Source organism: Eucyclogobius newberryi, unplaced genomic scaffold (assembly GCF_026437365.1).
Source record: "Eucyclogobius newberryi isolate DKJ021-1_F unplaced genomic scaffold, fEucNew1.0.hap1 SCAF_22, whole genome shotgun sequence".
NCBI lineage: Eukaryota > Metazoa > Chordata > Actinopteri > Gobiiformes > Gobiidae > Eucyclogobius > Eucyclogobius newberryi.
Genome location: NW_027315857.1, coordinates 11,422,784 through 11,435,270, shown reverse-complemented (window position 1 = coordinate 11,435,270; position 12,487 = coordinate 11,422,784). Strand labels below are relative to the sequence as shown.

The 12,487-nt window shown below is 43.9% G+C and overlaps 2 protein-coding genes across 2 annotated transcripts; one reads left to right on the top strand and one right to left on the bottom strand.

Moving 5' to 3' along the window:
• The first annotated feature begins 468 nt into the window (after positions 1–468).
• On the top strand, positions 469–4,574 carry ecsit (ECSIT signaling integrator). The gene is made up of 8 exons (XM_072459347.1): positions 469–607; positions 726–854; positions 1,384–1,786; positions 2,234–2,457; positions 2,526–2,583; positions 2,681–2,829; positions 3,508–3,613; positions 3,736–4,574. The coding sequence occupies exons 2-8, from the start codon at positions 744–746 to the stop codon at positions 4,008–4,010; spliced, it is 1,326 nt and encodes a 441-aa protein (XP_072315448.1). The 5' UTR covers positions 469–607; positions 726–743; the 3' UTR covers positions 4,011–4,574.
• Positions 4,575–4,645: 71 nt separating this feature from the next.
• On the bottom strand, positions 4,646–11,306 carry LOC140372067 (uncharacterized). The gene is made up of 7 exons (XM_072459346.1): positions 11,144–11,306; positions 7,615–10,425; positions 6,382–6,963; positions 6,259–6,305; positions 6,121–6,179; positions 5,728–6,036; positions 4,646–5,292 (listed from the first exon to the last, which is right to left on the bottom strand). The coding sequence occupies exons 2-7, from the start codon at positions 10,270–10,272 to the stop codon at positions 5,276–5,278; spliced, it is 3,672 nt and encodes a 1,223-aa protein (XP_072315447.1). The 5' UTR covers positions 10,273–10,425; positions 11,144–11,306; the 3' UTR covers positions 4,646–5,275.
• Between the last annotated feature and the right edge of the window lie 1,181 nt (positions 11,307–12,487).

The following is a 12,487-nucleotide window of genomic DNA, read 5'->3' as shown; positions in this document are numbered from 1 at the left end:
GAAGTCTAAACAACAATGTATACTTTAGTTTTTTTTTCTTTTCTCAGTTGCGGAACCTTGAAACTACAATGTTGTTGCGCAAACATTGTATCATTAACTGAAAACTTTATAGGACTGACTATTTGAAAATAGTAACTTTATTCTAGAAACGTTGTCGCCATCGTGTGGTGATGCAGGCATAGTACTTTTTATTATACAATAGAAATAAATATTAATAGTGATAATTTAAATACATTGGATAAATAGTAATGATTTAAACCGTTTGAATACCCATCAGAATTAAATCAGCCGAATAATTATTTCCACAATTATTTATCTTTGCTCCATACGTTAATAACCTTTACGGTACAGGAAAGCACTGAAAGCATAAAAGATATTGAGGCAAAAATAAACAGAAATGAAATCTATTTTCTATATACCGGTTATCTATAACGGTACAACTTGCCAAACGGTATTGAATTATTCTGTGCGGAACCTTAGCTGTGTCGTTTTCGAGGGAAGCAATATTATGTAGCACCCGGATGTCACCGGCATTTTAACATGGAGCCGTCCTGAAGGAGATTTTTGTCAAGGAGACAAAACTCTTCGGGCTGTTTTGTATATAATGGTACGTGATGGTGTATTGGCTATGGATATATTATGTTGACATGTTTATAGGTAGTGTCGCATGCAATAAAGAGTGTCGTTATAGCGTAATTAAACGGTCATAACGTGTGATTGCGCAGGTGGTCTCTTGACTGATCATGAAGTGCGCCCGCTGCCTGCTCCAGCTGCAGAGCCTCAGATCATGGATGGGACCGTCCTCTGCTGTTCTCCGGGCACAGATGCTCCAGCCGAGCCCGCTACAAAAACAGGTAACAAAAAAACAAAAACAGAATAAATATGATAATACAGAATTGTTACTGTTATATGACCTGTAGTTCAGGAAAGAATCAGGTTTGATGTAGGCGAATTCTCAACTTGTTTCTTAGTGTCATGTTTCTTATTTTATTGCCAATATTTGCATCAAATAACTTAAATTTAAGTAATCTATATTGTTAACTTTATGGTGGTTCTGACACGTTATAATATTGTCAATGCTGTTTTGAAGATATGCAAAATTTGAATGATGAGGAAAAGAGCTGATTTAAAAATGTATAAAAGGGAATACTATATTTCTGCACTTTTGTGATGACATTTACAGACATTTCACATTTGTCTGATGATTAAACCCGAACTAATATACGGTATTTAAAGACATGTTTTACACATTTCTGTTGATTGACATAATATCATCTGAATATTTTTAACAGAAGACGCAAATAAATATTGAATTAGTCATTTTTGTCCACCCCTAAAACTTATGGTCTCTAAATCTTTTCTTTTTTTTTTTTCTTTTTGCAGGGATTGACGTATTTCCACCTCAGTCGAACAGTCTTCAAAAGTCGACCCACAGCTCCTTTAGACGTAGTACAAGACAAAGACAAGGACAAGAAATCTATAGTGCAAGATGACCTGTTTGAACGCTTGGTCAGAGAAAACAAAACTAAAGCCACGTTTAACCGAGTTGTGGACGTTTTCACCAAGCAAGACGTGAGGAGACGGGGGCATGTGGAGTTTATCTATGCAGCGCTGAAGAAGATGCCTGAGTTTGGAGTGGAGAGAGATATCACCGTCTATAACAAGCTGCTGGATGTGTTTCCTAAAGAAGTATTTATCCCAAGGAATTATATTCAGACCATGTTCAACCATTATCCACGGCAACAAGAGTGTGGAGTACAGATTTTGGAGCAGATAGAGAACTATGGTAAGAAGAGATGACAAAATCATTTTGAAGGCAATAATCGGTCACTATCTTAAAAACGGTTAATTGTTAGCTGCACTATGCAGACTCTAAAACACATGCCATTAGACGTTCCATCACAGAGACGGAGGAATTATTAAATCAAAATGGCAAAAGGTAATAAACAATTTGCAATTTGTATCTTTATTTGTAAGTATTCTTTATCTTGAAGCGTTCAGTTAGGATATGTTTTACTTTTATCTGTCAAAAAATATGTTTACAGATTCTCAAAGTTTTGTCAAGTTATTTTTTATGAGCTTTGTCTCTTCATGTTGTCAAGTAAATGTGAAAAGGTTATTTGCCACCCTATAAGGCAAATATCCAGGTCGATATATATTCTAATATAGTATAATCTATATTTAACTTAACTAATATGTCGCGTACCTTCCTTATGTTTGTTTTTTGTTTCAGGTGTCATGCCTAATGTGGATACTAAGGTCCTCCTGCTGCAGATATTTGGAGCGAAAGGCCACCCCATGAGGAAATATCAGCGCATCATGTACTGGTTCCCCAGATTCAAGCACGTGAACCCCTACCCCGTCCCCCATCAGCTGCCAGAGGACCCTGTAGACCTGGCCAAGTTCAGCCTCAAACGCATCGCTGACGATCTGGATGCTAAAATAACTGTCTACCAGGTAAGCCTTTGTACATTTAAAGTACATTTATTTATTGACTTTTAATGACCAAGATGGCTTTGTTGTAGATGCCCTGTACAGATGTAACTGAGAGCGGACAAGAGATAACATTCCCTCATATTGTAGGTAAGCAAACTGCGGTACTATCAAGTGATGCTGCTATGTGTGTATTGTTTCCTGAGTTTGAAATTGAACATACAGTAATTTTGTGTGTGTCCTGCAGGTGTTCAGAGTCCCAGTCAAATGGAGCTACTGGCCAAACATGACCGCAAAAGACCTGTTTTTGTTGAAGGTCCTTTTCGCCTGTGGTTGAGAAAAACATGCGTGTCTTACTACATACTACGTGCAGACCCCATACCGCCAGAGGAAAAGGTAAGACGAAATACTGCTAAAACCTAGCTGCAGATAAAACATTCAAAGTTTAAAGATGATCAATGATATTATGTATTTTTAAAAGGCAAAATATATTCATTGACGCATGGCGGTAGTTGGATTAAAGGAAGACATTTTATGAATTGTTTCAGGTATTTAGTATTAAATTATAACCTATGAAGATCACAATTTTACATTCTGTTCATTGTAAACCATAATATTGGAAATGGACAATAGAAACGGGTCCATTGACTTCCTGCTCAAAAGTGCACTGATAAGCCCTGCCTGTTTACAGTGGCATTTCACTATAACAAGCTGATTTTCATGTTGAAAATTTGTGATATAACATTTTTGAACCCTTCATTTATAACCCTGATTCAGAGGTTTTGGAATAATTGCAAATAAGCACAAAGCTGAGGTCAGTTCTTAATGTTTTGCTTGGTAAAATGACGAAATTAATGAATCAAAATACAACTTTGCGTAGAGAATTGATGAGGGAATACTTTTATAACATTATTAAAAGCACATGAAAGTCGATTTTACATAATATTTCCCTTTCTTCACTGGTTTCAGCACATATGCAAGCCATAACATGCTCACAATGCAGTGCTACATGCCGTATTGTTGAGCCTAACCGCGCTAAAAGTTTTAAAATGCTTTTGTGGGTTTGATTTTCAGGTGGAGGAGCCCTACGATCCAGAAAGGTGCCTTGACTATCCACTGCAGCTGGACCTGGACTTCGAGAGGGACCTTGGCGATGAGGAGAACTTTGACGTGGAAGACCGTAAGACCATTTTTGAGACGGATACCTTTTTAACCGTTGCATATTTTAGCTGAATCTTGCAAATCGTGTTGAAGTGAATTATTGTGACTGTACAGGACTGAACAGATGTGTGTTTTGTTTAGTGGATGAGGGCCCAGTCTTTGCTATGTGCATGACCAGCCAGGGAGACCGGGCCGCTCTGAACCAGTGGATATCCGGCCTCCAGGAGACTAATCCCATCTTGGGTCAGACCCCGACACTTTTCCGACTGGACCCTGGCCCTCGGGAACTGCAGGCGTCTCCGGATTCCAAACCAGGCCCAGACCAGGCTCAGCAAGAGTCTGACCCAGAGACTGATGCGCACACAGCAGAGGAGGTGGAGGAAGAACCACGGCAACGGCACAGTGTGAAGCAGTAAAGCAGGACTGGTGAAAGGAACAGATCACTCACTGTATATTCTGTTCACACAATTACCAGTGCAAATTTATTTTCAGAAAAAAACAGACAATTGTTAATGTTATTGTCCAAACAATAAAATGTTATTTAATTAAGTGTGGAGGTTATTTGATATTATGTTGCTATAGTTTCCCATCAATGAAAAGATGTCAGATTATAACTAAGTAGAGGATCATGAAATACACAGAAAAAAATACATTTCAGTAAAAAGTTTTATTTTTTGAAAAGGCAAACATTTTTTTTTTTTTAACAAGACACAAATACATTCGGAGGCATCGAGTTGAATTCAAATGTCGACACCTTGTATGTGGCTTTGCAGGTTCTTAAAGAATGCATGTACAATGCTTTGTGCTCAAACTATTACCATTAGTCTTTTTTTTCCCTGTCCATTAAAAAAAAAAAAAAAAAAAAATCAATCCAACCGGAACCCTCAAACACACAACTACTAACTCATGCAAGAAAGCCTTTGGATGCCACATATTCACAAACAACTTAATGATCTAGAGTAAGACTGTATTATGAACATGGAAGTACATCCATAATGAACTGTATTATTTTCAACTACACAAGATGAAACGCAATAAATAATAAATACGTATTTGGCATGGCAAAACCACAAAATGTGTTTGAGTATTAACATTGTCACATAGTGAAGATATGAAATACAATATTGAACAAGTTAAAGTATTTTTTTAATCATAACTGGATTTACTTTTTAGAATGGCTACAAATTCTGAGAGATTGATGGAAAGATCTCAGTGTTTTCCTTCTGATGTGGTGCAGTAAAAATGACAGATGTTCAGTGCGCTGTGCATTTGTTTTCAATGCTGGCGTTTGAGCCGATTGCTCCAGTAAAAAAAATTCAAGAAAATAGAGCAGCCTTCAGACCACAGCAACAATGTCATTTAACATCAGCATTTGGAATGTTATAAAAGATTACTGCTAATAGCAGACGTGTCACTACTGCAATAAAGTGATTAATAATACAGAAATGTAGTAACTCTTAGTTTACATCTTAAAATAAATATTATAGTATGTAATAGGTATACTAGATCAAGCCGATTAATTTTGAGGATTATTTTGACATGGCTAAATGATATGCTTAAAAGAAGATGCAAAATAAATTACAAGACCTCACAACACATGACTAAATAAGTGACTAAATTTTTTAAATGATGAATAAATATGACAATGGGCCCTGCACTTGGGTCTTCTCTGATTCCATGATCAGTTCATATGTGCTTCTGCAAAAAAATACAAATAGATATTGGAAAAATATTACTTATACAGTAAAATATACATCAATACAACAAAATATTTGAATTGAAGGAATATATATTTCATATATATTGTTATGCAATTAAACTGGTTATACAAAGAACTACGGTATATTTTCTTCAAGGCACAGAAACAAATTCACACAATTCCAAAGGGATCCACCAATTATATATTTGGAGGCATGGCCAACATACACACAAGAGACTCCATCAACAAATCGAAAAATGAAACTATCCACCATCACTATCACTATGAAACAAAATGGAGCGGCCTGACTGGGCAGTGGAGCTAAAAATGTAATGTAACAACAGGCTGAAACTGCAGTAATGCAAATCAAACATTCATTGCAGCTGGAAGCTTTCATTGTATGTTTTGGATCTGACCCAGTCAGCTTGACCCACCTGTCATGGAGGCGCTGTGTTGCTGGAGCTGGTTGGTGAAGAAGCGTTCCCTGTGGAACACCTGCTCATCCCAGGCCTGCAGGATCCTGTGCCTCTCCCCGGAGTCCAGGTTCAGAGTGTGGGGGTGGGCCTCCTCGATGTGCCCCCGGACCCCCTCCAGGCTGTGGACGTACTGCAGCTCCCCACACACCATGCACACCAGGAGCTGGTTCAGTGGGTCGTGGTCCATGAGGTAGTTGTTCCTCCAGAAGTCTCCTGACAGAGCAGCCTCCTCACCGCTCGGGCTCTCGTAGTCAGTGAAAACACTATCTGAAGGGCAAAGAATGACCATTTTAGTGTGTGTGGACCACCAAACTGCAAAATTCAACTCAAATTTAGAAGATTATTCTTCACCTATTGGCACGGTGTAACTCGGGAATGTGAAAGAGCCTACATCACAGTCAGTCGAGTCACTGTAAAGCACAATCAGACATGTTATTATCTTGATCATTGAGAAAAAAAAACTCACTTAAGACTACATACTACACATACTTTATTAGGTCTTCTGGTTCCACAGGGTCCATCCACTCATTTGATTCCTACAAATACAGAATGAAAGTTAAATCTAAAGCGTAAATAGTATGAATGAATGGATCAGAGTTCAAAAGAGTTTACCTGCTCACACTGGTCTTGTAGGGGTTCCGGTGGCATGTACTGGGGCAGGTTTTGGGAGCAGCTGGGGTCAGTGTCCTTGTCCTTGTCCTGAAAGGCCTTCCTGGCCCTCTGCTCCTTCTTCTTGACTCTCCAATATTCTCTCTTCCTCTTCTGGAAGTCCTCTTCAGACTCACCAGGAATAGGTTTGGGTGGTACAATGGTGCCAATCGATCGAGAGGCTACATATTGTACATTGTTTTTTTTTGGTTGACATGGAATTGTGATGGACCTCAGTTTTGACAGCGAAGGCTCAATGGGCTGTATATTCATGTTGGAGAGTGGGTTGTCAGGGGGCTTTATGGTAGGAAAGACTGACCTCTTCACAGTTGTGTTTTCGTCCCCTCTCCTACAGCGAGTGTCACGGTCTCTACTGCACACCGGTGATTTGACTCTCAGTGTGCCCTGTGGGCCTGCATCAGCCACAGTAGGGCTAACCAAGAGGACAGTGGGCATGCTGGTCACTGCAGTCCCAGATTCCGTAGATGGCTTGGGCAGGAGGACTGGTTTTATCGCTGTTCTCTTGTTTAAGATACAACCTGAAGACTGGAGGAGGTAAAGTAGTGTTAATGTAAAGTTAAACATCATCATCCTGACATTCTATGGCTTCAGCGCTCCCATCCCTGTCTTTTTGTCATCTCTTATTATATCTGTCTTAACCCATCTCCTTTCCTTAACTTCCCTGTCCTCTCCCCGTCTCCGCTCATGTCCCCTGTGTAAGACTAAGAGAAATGAAGCTATAGTGCTCAAGTAAGTGAACTTCTCTGAGCCTCTATTTTTGGTCTTAGTGTCAAATACCAGAGCTCATCTGCTAAAGGTGAACTAGTGACAACCCCAGACCATTTGAGTTTTAAACTGTTTCTGATTTTAACTGATTCAATGTAGACAAATAAATGGCCCCAACTTCTATGAACAATTTATTTTAAAAATAGTACAATTGTTTACCTTTTGTATGCTTGTTCACATTATGTGATCATAGTTATCTTCAGCTAGGAAACTATGGATACACTTGGATAAATGTACACTTGTTTTGAATGGGGCCAAAAACTGTAAAACTGCAATATTCCTCCGTTACAAATAAATAAGTACCACACTAACTTACATCTACCACAAATGGTTGCTAATATGCATGCATAGCATGCATATTGAGTATGAGTATGAGTATGTTTTGTACAAATCTGTACTGATGCATGTTACCTGAACAGTTCTGAAGGAGGCCACATTGCTGATGCTCCTCTGTCTGGCCTTCAGCCGGGCCCTTTGCTGTCTCTTCATCAGCTTCCAGTACTCCCTCTTCTGCTCTAAAGTCATCACTTGTGGACACTTGTCCCTGTTGTAGTTTTCGTCTTCAGTCTCTGCTTGTGTTTCAATGGGAGGATGGTGTAGTTTGGGGGGCCCTGGGGAACAGCAGTGTTGATACTCGGCTTGTTTGGTGTGTTGTGTTCGGAGCTGAACACAGTCAGATGCCTCTACTTTGGGATTTACAATGAAAGGAAGGGTTTCAGGTGTGTTGTCAGGAGCACAATGTGGGATTAAAGAAGGTGTTATTAGAGACATGTCTTTTTGCTCAAATGATACATGCTCAAGTTTTGTGTCTGCGTGACTGCTTTGTGTTTGTACCATTACATGAGCAGTAATTGGTGCGCAAACATTGTCCAGCAACACATCTGGCTTCACGTCCTGTTCCACATTTTCCTCTTCAGTCTCTATTTTAATTCCTGTCTCAGGTTGATACTCGGATACACTGCTAAGTGATTCCTCCAGGAGTTTCTTCATGGAGGCCACCGCGAGCAGCGTGGTCGCCTGGTTATCTGCACTCAAAGCTGGGTCAGGATAGACCTGAGCTGGTGGTGGCGTTCTGGACATTGGGGGTTTGAGCTCTGGACAGATGGCTTGATTCAAATTTAGGTCAACTGCTGGCATTAACACACTCACTTCTTTCATCTCATTTACATAAGCCATATTGTGGTTTGTGATGCTTCCTGACAGCCTTGGATGCCTTTTGCCAAGTGGCACAGCGGCGACATGCTTTTGTGCTCTCCTCTTCAGTAAAACCGCACTTGCCCTCGCTTGTGAGTGGCCTTGCCTTGGCCATACGCTCCGGGCGGCTCGTTGTTCCCTCTTCTTTACCCTCCAGTACTCCCTCCTCTTAGCCATCCGCTCCTCCTCTGTCAGCGACGGATCCAGATAAGCTTTGACACAAGACGACGCTTTGCATGACACAGCCATCTTCATGACACACCCGCCTGTTGTTGACCCAGTGCTTACGCTGGAAGCTGGAGTTAACATTAGCTGTGGTCCTTGTGTTCGAGAAGGAACAATTTGTGAACTGCTACAAGCTATATTTTGAAATGCATCTGTCAGAATTTGGTGATGAGAGTTGTCCGTTTGTGGTCCCATAGGTGAAACAGAACAGTTTACTGGAACAGAATGGGACAAAAGTGGCTGGAGATGTTTACTTGTTGTTTGCAGTTGTGTGGGACAGGCATCATTATTATCCACTTCATCTCTTTTGTGTGCTGGCATGCCGAAGTTCACAGTAACTTGTGGAATGTTAATAGTGAACGTCCCGTCCTCTTTGATAAAGCCCCCGATGGTCTCAGACGCATGCATAATGGACTGGGACCTTGCCTTTCTCATGTCCTCCAGGATTTTATGGTAGCGCTTTACCCTACGCTGAAAGTCGTCCTTCTCCTTCAACCTCAATTTGACATCCACTGACAATTTGGCACGCTGCTCCCTCTTCTTCAGCCGCCAGTTCTCTCGTCTTTTGGCAATGACTTGTTCAGGGGTGTCGCTGGGGTTGATCTGAGGGGGGCGTTTGCTTCCGTAGATGTAGGAAATAGATGGAGAGTTCAACTTCAACAGCTTTTGCTTGATAACGTTCTGCCTTGGCGTTGGACATCGTGGTCGCATGACTCCAGACAGGTGAAAGGGGCTCAGAGTTTTTCTGAATGATTCAAATGGCCTCTTCACAACACCCAATGGGGGCGCAGACTGGAATGAAGTTTCCATGTTGGTTTGTAGATGTTCTGTTTTCACCATGAATCCAGGCTGTATCAAACTTTGAGATGGAACATGTATCGAAGCACCGTTACTTGATTGTGGCCTCTGAACATTTTGTGCTCTGTTTTTACCAAGTCCAGCCGCCAGTTTCGCCCGTTGCTCCCGCTTTCTGATGCGCCATAGCTCTCTGCGCTTGGCCGCTTTCTCGTCCTCAGTCTCTGCTTTAGCTGGTGACATATGTGCAGGCTTTTGCTGGATGACCAAGGCACTCTTTGTTGCTAATTGCGGTGTGCTTTTTGTACTACTGGGTGAAGACACAACAGCAATATTAGTTGTTGGTTTGGGCAGAATGAAGACTTGGACAGGAGGATTCTGGTTTGTTTTTGGGACAGGTGAGTCCTGTACAGAGACACAGGGCTGGGCAGAATGACTTTTGGTAAATGGAGGTACTGAAGTGCTGCTGTTTAACAACACAGAATTGACAGTCATGTTTTCTAGAGGAATGCATTTTACCGCTATCTTCCTTCTAATCGGGGATGGATTGTGAGGCAATTGCTGTTTTTGACAATGAAGGGCAGCAAAACTACTTGATGTTCTGGTTTTGATTTGCAAAGAATCTGCGTTATTAACTGCTTGATTTGACCCATTTTTATTCTGCAATGGAAAGGGAGATACAGCTAGTGAGTTTGGTTTGGGAGTCGTCCTTCTCTTCTCCGACCGTCTAGCTCTCTGTTCCCTCTTCTTATTCCTCCAGTACTCTCTCTTCTGAGCCAATGTGGCATTGTCAAATTCGGAGACAGGCGTGTAGCGGTGTCCCGGAGAATTGCCTTTACCTTTTACTGTAAGCATACTTCAGCCAGCATGAACAACCCATAAGTTCTGCTCTAGCTGCAAGTGTATACTTTTCTAGCTAGGCTCGATCACTTCGTGCCATGAATCCAAAAGTATAAAGTCCCCTACTCGTCCTCCGGGCCTGGATCTCACAGTCATAGCATCAGTGACCTAAAACAAAGCAAAAGAAGCAAAGAAAGAAAGAAAAATAAATTAAACTAGCGATTTGAAGAGGTTTAACACAGGATCAAATGCTACGCTGGTTTAAGGTTCAGGTATGTTAATGCAGTGTAAATTATGTAAAAAATACGTCTTCAAACTACAAAGTATTTTTTTCAAAAGAAGACACACGGCTATATGACATTGACTGTATTTAAAACTATGCGGCCCCTGCAGGCACATTTACAAGACAACCGTTAACGCGCGCACATCTCACACATGTCCCAGATGTCCCCTAACAAACCTCGCATCTGTCCAGTGTAGTATCGCTATGGAAGGGAACCATATTCCCCTTTACTCACTCAGAGAGCGCGTAAAGAGAGCTCAGCGGCTCAGTACAGGAAGAAGGAAGGAGTACTGTCTCTTTAAATCTGTCCCCTTCTACCACAATTTTGCAATGTTGTGCCGTTAGCGATTACATTGTTTATTCCGGGTCATTTTTCCCACAGAACCCGTTTCGAAATCTTGTGTAAGCATATTAAGCCGAATAACAGCAAACAATGAACATTTTTGACGCGTAAAGTGAGCGTAACGCGTTGTCTCACGCAGCGACACAATGGACGGAAGCTTCCTCTCGTTGTCCACACGGACGGCGCCTTCCCCAAAAGAGCTCTCATTCCCCCGCAGAACCGTCCCACAACACGCAGTAGAAAGCATGCACATCCGTTACCTTTAGGTAGCCCTAACTTCCCGGGACAGTTATTTCTAACGGGGCTGTGGACATGTATTCAGCCAGGACACTGCAGCTACTTTCCGACCAGACAGTCTCGCTCTGAGGCTGCCTTGACAACGCGCAAAGTACCAGGATGTGTGGGACCTGCATGCGCACACTGCATGTAGGACACAGGACAACGCCAGAACACGCCCCCGCCCCTCGCGCGACCACTCCGCTCGTAACACACGACCCCGGCGGCATTGATGTGCAAACGGTGCGCTCGGATGTGTGTCCCCCCCCACCCCCTGGTGCCCGCCGGACCCCCTGATTCCCGCCGGACCCCCTGATTCCCGCCGGACCCCCTGATTCCCGCCGGACCTCCTGATTCCAGCCGGACCCCCTGATTCCCGCCGGACCTCCTGATTCCAGCCGGACCCCCTGATGCCAGCCGGACCTCCTGATGCCAGCCGGACCCCCTGATGCCCGCCGGACCTCCTGATTCCCACCGGACCCCCTGATTCCCGCCGGACCCCCTGATGCCAGCCGGACCCCCTGATGCCCGCCGGACCTCCTGATGCCCGCCGGACCCCCTGATGCCCGCCGGACCTCCTGATTCCAGCCAGACCCCATGGTGCCCGCCGGACCTGCTGATTCCCGCCGGACCTCCTGATTCCAGCCGGACCCCCTGATGCCAGCCGGACCCCCTGATCCCCGCCGGACCTCCTGATGCCCAGCCAGACCCCCTGATGCCAGCCGGACCTCCTGATGCCCGCCGGACCCCCTGATGCCCGCCGGACCTCCTGATTCCAGACAGACCGCCTGGTGCCCGCCGGACCTGCTGATTCCTGCCGGACCTCCTGATTCCAGCCAGACCCCCTGATCCCCGCCGGACCTCCTGATGCCCAGCCAGACCCCCTGATGCCAGCCGGACCCCCTGATGCCAGCCGGACCCCCTGATGCCCGCCGGACCTCCTGATGCCCAGCCGGACCCCCTGATTCCAGCCGGACCCCCTGGTGCCCGCCGGACCTGCTGATTCCCGCCGGACCTCCTGATTCCAGCCGGACCTCCTGATTCCAGCCGGACCCCCTGATGCCCGCCGGACCCCCTGATGCCAGCCGGACCCCCTGATTCCAGCCGGACCCCCTGATTCCAGTCGGACCCCCTGATGCCCCGCCGGACCATGTGCAGGACAGAGCCCAACCTGCTGCGACGTGTCAGGGTCTTTCAGTGCCCTCTTCTGTGGGGGTCGCACCTGCAGCCACTAGATTGTTTCTTATGGCATTTATCATTTACATTCGAGCTCTGTTACTCAAGTTAGGCACTAATCTGAGTTCTGCTTCAGCACAATCTGACCCCAG

Excerpts from the sequence above, each read along its gene's own strand:
- ecsit (XM_072459347.1), top strand. The coding sequence starts at position 744 with ATGAAGTGCGCCCGCTGCCTGCTCCAGCTGCAGAGCCTCAGATCATGG. Across the intron at positions 855-1,383 it reads CGAGCCCGCTACAAAAACAG|GGATTGACGTATTTCCACCT; the intron begins GTAACAAAAAAA and ends TTCTTTTTGCAG. Across the intron at positions 3,614-3,735 it reads GAACTTTGACGTGGAAGACC|TGGATGAGGGCCCAGTCTTT; the intron begins GTAAGACCATTT and ends TGTTTTGTTTAG.
- LOC140372067 (XM_072459346.1), bottom strand. The coding sequence starts at position 10,272 with ATGCTTACAGTAAAAGGTAAAGGCAATTCTCCGGGACACCGCTACACG. Across the intron at positions 6,964-7,614 it reads CCTCCTTCAGAACTGTTCAG|TCTTCAGGTTGTATCTTAAA; the intron begins GTAACATGCATC and ends TACCTCCTCCAG. Across the intron at positions 6,180-6,258 it reads GAACCAGAAGACCTAATAAA|TGACTCGACTGACTGTGATG; the intron begins GTATGTGTAGTA and ends TGTGCTTTACAG.